Genomic DNA, 6000 nt, shown 5'->3' with positions numbered 1-6000 from the left:
TCTAAAAAAAATGTGAGGGCAATAAATAAAAAAACCCTAAATGGACCCCACAAAAACATTAATTACAATTTAAATTCAACGATGAAGCAGAGGTTTTGCTTGACTTTGAAGCCCCAACTAGCTCAACCAGCAGAAGCAGCGCCCACCAAATCAGAACCTCACCATGAGTTTTCCTTCAAATTGTCATTGCCAGCTTGTTTTATCCTATTTCTCTCTCTTTCCATCGACTTTCCTCTCTCTTTCTCTCCGACCCACCTCTATATATTCTCTCCTTTCTCTCTTTTGCCTCTTGGAATTGCTTTTGCACTGTGAAATAACTTCTGGGTATCCCTCAAACAGAGGAAAAATCGAACCTTTTCTTGTTTTTTGACTTGGGTTTTTGGTGTTTCTTCCTTGCCTATGGCTTCTTCTTATTCCTCTTGGTTGGATTCTGTTGACACTTCTCTGGATCTCAATCTTCATCCTTTAAGATTCACCGGCGAAGCTCCGGTGACGGTGAGTGAGACAGCCTCAAGCTCTGTACTTGTTTATACTCAAATGGGTTTTTTGTTTTCTGAATTGGGTTTCTTTTTGTTTTTGCAGAAGGAGAGGAATTATTTGGATCATGAGAAGGTTTCTGTCAAAGAAGAGGTATTGATTTCAGTTTCTTGGTAGAGATTTTGGGTTTCTTTTTTAATGCTGTTTTTGGGATGATTTTGATGATGGGTTTGTTGTTTTTGATCTCAGACTGGTGCTTTAATGGAGGAACTGAAGAGAGTGAGTGCAGAGAACAAGAAATTAACTGAAATGTTGACTGTTGTGTGTGAAAATTACAACACTTTGAGAGGTCATCTGGTGGATCAAATGAACAAAAATGGAGAAAAGGAAGTTTTTTGTTCGAAGAAGAGGAAATCTGAGAGTAGTAACAATAATAATATGGTTGGAATTAATGGGAATTCTGAGAGTAGTTCAACTGATGAAGAATCATACAAGAAGCCAAAACAGGAAACCATTAACAAATCTTCTAAAACCACTCGAGTTCAAGTCAAAATTGGTGCTTCTGATTCAAATTTGGTGAGTTTTTACACAGAAAAAGTACCCAATTTTGTAATGGAAGATGGGATTCTTGTATGAAACTTACCTGTTGGATTTTGCAGGTTGTTAAAGATGGATATCAATGGCGGAAATACGGCCAGAAGGTCACTAGAGATAATCCTTGTCCTCGAGCTTATTTTAAGTGTTCTTTTGCTCCGACCTGCCCTGTCAAAAAGAAGGTAAATTTTTGAATTCAAAGCATTGTTCGAACTTGAAGGATTTCTTGGCTGATTGGAATGAATTTGCAGGTTCAGAGAAGTGTAGAGGATCAGTCGATTCTGGTAGCTACGTACGAAGGTGAACACAACCATCCACAATCTTCTCTGATGGAAGCCACCTCCGGCACTGCTGCTGCTCGCTGCGTCGGCCTAACTCCAGCGGCGCCGACAACTCCCCTCGACTCGAGAAAGCCCAAATCACCCTCTGAAGCTAAAACCACCTCCAGCCCAAGATTTCAGTCGCCGGAAATGCAACAATTTCTTGTTGAACAGATGGCGTCTTCATTGACGAAGGACCCCAATTTCACGGCGGCGCTGGCGGCGGCGATTTCGGGGAAGATTTTCCCACATTAGTTAGTTAAGAAAGTGGGACTATTTTCTTTGAGATTAATCTGTAAATACACATTGAAAGAAGAGAAGATTTGACAGATTTTAGGAGATGGGGAAGATCGTTTTGAGATTTTTGAAGAAAAAAAACCTTAGAAAAAAAGTACAATAACTCGATGTTGAGTCAGAAAGATAAGGGAAAAATGATAAGGGAAAAATGACTAGTAAAGTCACTTTCTTATCCAAAAAGGAACGAGATTCAAATTGGGTAATTGGTTCACGGTTTTGGGGTGTTCGAGACGTTCTTGTTTCCAACTGTATTGACGAAATTATTGAAGCAATTGAATGAATTTGATAGGAATGAATTTTAAAAGTTTAGAAAAAAAAATTAAAATAAAATTTAATAATATTCTGAAATTAACAACAAAAAATGGTCAAAAGAGGGCAACACCAATAAATGACCTTAAAAGCACCTAAACCTAGCATCCTAACAGGCAAGACAAGCATCCAACATAGTCAACAAAAGCAACAAATCTAGCCACAATGTTTGAAAAGGTAACCATTCAACCAACCATATCTTGCGCTTAAATCTTGTCACCCTTGTGTCTTGAATCACATAAAAAACTTTTAAAGAAAAGTCTCGTGATCGAACATCAAATGTTTCAAAACGAAGATTTTCATTTCGGATTCTATAAAGCGAAGAACAGGGTCCACAAAGTCCTCTTGTAGCACGAAACGTTGTCAAGAGTTAAGTTCCTGCTTGCTTTTAAACTACAAAAACAAAGCTGTTGAAGTAAATCACAAAGAAAGTAGACTAATTTTCTAGATTTCCAGTTTCCAAAAGAAGAACTGGCATCATAATGAAGAGGAATCCACAAAGTTGGTGGAAAAATTCTTATTCCTAGTAGTTCTAAGAAAGTATTGGCAAAATCATAAAGTTGAGGATATCATCTATAACTCAACCCGGGATTTCATTCAAAACTTCAAGAGGTTTGATTTGGGGGATGTTATTAACGGATGCTTGAAGCAGCCTCCACAGACCACGTGTTGATCCAATGTTTGGCTGTTCCAAGATTAGTCTCTCACAAATTTAATTTTGAGGCTTTGCTCGAGTTGTGAGATCTTCCTTGGATTCAACTTGCATCATAAAGACGTATCCCATTGTCCAGAGCAGAATATATTGCAAGGGTACCCAAGAAAGACAAGCAAGAAGGCTCAAAATGCTTCCCACGTACTGAGGATCTTTTATATATCCAAATGGAAACTCTGTTACCCACGGAATATTCTTCCCAAATCGTACTCCATAGTAAACACCTGCTTCACCGAGTAACTGGTAGACCCTGTTGCATGGCAGAAGATAAAGAAAATATTACTCAACTTTACAAGCCACAGCTGTCGATATAGATTTTAGCCAATCAAGTCTGCAAAACTGCAGCAACATTGTAAAAATAAACCACCAGCAGTGCCTGGAATAGTGAAGTTACATAACAGTTATGAATGTCCTAAACCTTCAATCTTGATTTGCACTAGTGCTTTAGTTCCTTCCCTTTGAATGGAAACTCAGGCAGCTGATTTTGATGCTTAGTCTATTCTTGGATGGGGAGTCCATGTAACAGCTCAAGTCCACAGCTAACGGCAGATATTGTCCTTTTTGGGCTTTTCCTTCAGGATTTCCCCTCAAGGTTTTAAAACGTGTCTGTCAGGGAGAAATTTCCACACCCTTATAAGGAATGCTTCTTTCACCTCTCCAACCAATATGGGATCTCACCGTCCAAGTTTCTTGAAGTGCTCGGGTACTGTAATTTTTCATTTGGATCTAGTTTGATTTCTACCTATCATCTTGTTTTCGAATTTGCAAACATGAGCATAAGAAATGAACATTCAAGTAAGCCTAGTTATGTGTACTTTATGATATCCCAATAATAGTAAATGGTGGCGTATTTTGTGAAGACTAACAACCAAACGAGACAATTGTACTGGGAAAATGGTCTCTATAAAGCTTGTTTGACTATTCCAAGCATCACTTTTCTATTTCTGAAATCAACAAAAAAGGATCTGAGAGGAAATAAAGTTCGACACCATCAAATTGAACATTCTTTAACGATTCCTCAGGTACTTAATCCTTACCAGCCACCTATTAATGTGTGACGTTGTTAACCATTATGATAAAGCCTCTTAAGTTGCAATCAATTTCGTCTTTAAGGTACACAGAATCCTAGGCATGGAAATAGTTTTTCAGCTACAGAGTTTGAATCGCTGAGATGCTCACTTCGATGCAACAAGCTCCACAGGTTTTCACTTTTTACAATTGCACTATGTAATTGATAGGGGCAAATCTTGATATTCTAGATTGTAAACCCGTCCGCCTCAGTTCTTTCTTTTTTTTTTTTTTTTAATTGGAAACAGGTCTTCATTAACACCACAAGAAATACACTAGGTGCTTGACTCATCAACTTAAATGAAACTAGTGGAGGATTAAAAGTTAGCTCCAATTAGAATTAATAAAGAATATAGGTATACATACAAACACACACACACACATAAAGTTACAAAAATATTTTAATAGGCAACTTTATATAACGAATATAAAGTGAAAAGCATTCCAAGTTTCTTCACTTTCAATATCAACATCCTTGAAAAGTCGGTAATTTCCCAGATAATCCCTAAATAGCATTTTCAGAAAGGACTAACTTTTTGTACGATCTCAAGAGTTGTTCAAGGCCAAAGGGAAAACATTCTTAGGGAAACACAAAACCAAGTTGCATTCTTGAAAGAGGGATAGCAAGGACGAGATCATTGGTACTTGGAAGCACAATGTAGCAATCCTATTGTGGAAAGAGGATACCCCGAACAATGCATCCAACATAAATAGGCTGTAGGATGCATCTATTGTCCTTCCACAGATTGCCCAATAAGGAATTTCGGCATCAATAGGATGTGACCAGTAGTTTGAGATGTTTTCTGATTTCATTGGAAGTGTGGGAAAGAGGAAGGCCTTCCAGAATAAAGAATGCGAGCAAAATCTTGACCTTCATGTTTCTTTATGGCTTTACTATACTAAATAATTTTGTAATCATCTTTTGACAAAGAATTTCGTAATTGTCTTAATCTTTTGTCTGTAATCATTCAAATCTCTAGGTCAAGCTGGTCTCTCTCCCATCAAGTGCTTCACTCTCTAATAATTTCTTTTGGTGCATTACAACCAATTCTTATCCAAAAAAGGTAGATAACCTTTTCATATGTACATCCAAGGAATGGTTAATTGGAGTATTGAAGTCATTGATCTGATCCACAGTCGCTAGACTCAAAATAGGTACTGAATTAGAGTTTCACTTCTCCCTGATGAAGAAACAAAATTACAATGAATTCGAGATACCTTTAGAATCTTCATTTAAAATTGTAAAGACACTTTTACTTCAAATGGTTTTACTTTCTACACTGCTCAAAAGACATCCCAAACTTAAAATTCCTCAAAACTCATCCCAAATTCACAATTTCAGAATGCTAATCATCATCTCCAAAACCAATAGGCATTAAATTCAATCTTAACAACCACATTCTCTCGAGATTTAACGTCTTATATCACTTTCATACTACTTAGTAAACAAAAACACCTAATAAATTGTCACTTCTACCTCCAGATCGCAAATAACATCAGAGAGAAAGGAAGAGAGAGAGATAGAGACCTGAAGTTCAAGAACTGTCCGAAGGCCATGAGAGGCCAGAAGTAGAGAGGCGGCGGCCACGAGAAGGAGGAGACATGGAGGATGGAGAGGAACTGAAGCAGCTTGAGGAAAACCGATACCTGAGCCATCAATTTGGAAGGCTCGCACCATTTTCCGCACAAGTTCACCCACAATTGTGGCCGTGTCCATAACACGTAATAGTATGGAAATGGCAACAAAACTCCAATTACAGCCAAAACGTCCATTTCGATAGCTTTACCGCCGGATTCGCCACTTTCTCAGGAAGAAGAAGATCCAGAAATCAGAACAGTCCTTATGACCGATAGACGCTGGAACAAATATGGGCTATAGGCCCTAATGGGCCGTTGTTATTGGGCTATAATATGGGCCCAAAGTTTGGGCCCAAAAGGTTGGACTTTTTTAGTGGACCCAATTCTAAATTTTCTACCATAATTTTAAATGACCAATTTTTATAGGATTATTATTTCAGCTATTTTTTTATTTTTATTTGTAAATATTATTTTAAAGCTAAAATATATTTTTTATTTGGAGGCTTCAACTTGGTTTATATTTGGTCATTCAATTTTTATTTACATTTTATTTCATTATCTTTAAATTTTTTTTATTATTACTATTTTTTATAATCTTAAGTTAATCAATGCATTAAAAATGTTTTAATTAAGGTTATAAATAGA

At 37.1% G+C, this 6000-nt stretch overlaps 2 protein-coding genes across 3 annotated transcripts; one reads left to right on the top strand and one right to left on the bottom strand.

Moving 5' to 3' along the window:
• LOC111787887 (probable WRKY transcription factor 40) lies at nucleotides 1–1992 on the top strand. Of its 2 annotated transcripts, XM_023667982.1 has the most exons (5): nucleotides 1–495; nucleotides 583–630; nucleotides 727–1053; nucleotides 1137–1253; nucleotides 1323–1992. In XM_023667982.1, exons 1-5 carry the CDS (start codon nucleotides 400–402, stop codon nucleotides 1644–1646), a joined length of 912 nt encoding a protein of 303 aa, XP_023523750.1. In that variant the 5' UTR covers nucleotides 1–399; the 3' UTR covers nucleotides 1647–1992. The 2 variants fall into 2 exon arrangements, with proteins under 2 accessions (XP_023523750.1, XP_023523748.1); XM_023667980.1 differs by having other exon boundaries at nucleotides 1–630.
• Nucleotides 1993–2279: 287 nt separating this feature from the next.
• LOC111787888 (phosphatidyl-N-methylethanolamine N-methyltransferase) lies at nucleotides 2280–5632 on the bottom strand. Its single transcript, XM_023667983.1, has 2 exons — nucleotides 5306–5632; nucleotides 2280–2959 (listed from the first exon to the last, which is right to left on the bottom strand). The coding sequence occupies exons 1-2, from the start codon at nucleotides 5548–5550 to the stop codon at nucleotides 2710–2712; spliced, it is 495 nt and encodes a 164-aa protein (XP_023523751.1). The 5' UTR covers nucleotides 5551–5632; the 3' UTR covers nucleotides 2280–2709.
• Between the last annotated feature and the right edge of the window lie 368 nt (nucleotides 5633–6000).

This window comes from Cucurbita pepo, chromosome LG02, assembly GCF_002806865.2.
Source record: "Cucurbita pepo subsp. pepo cultivar mu-cu-16 chromosome LG02, ASM280686v2, whole genome shotgun sequence".
NCBI classification, from domain to species: domain Eukaryota; kingdom Viridiplantae; phylum Streptophyta; class Magnoliopsida; order Cucurbitales; family Cucurbitaceae; genus Cucurbita; species Cucurbita pepo.
Note: the sequence above shows the minus strand (reverse complement) of the source record. Positions and strands in the feature narration are given on the sequence as shown.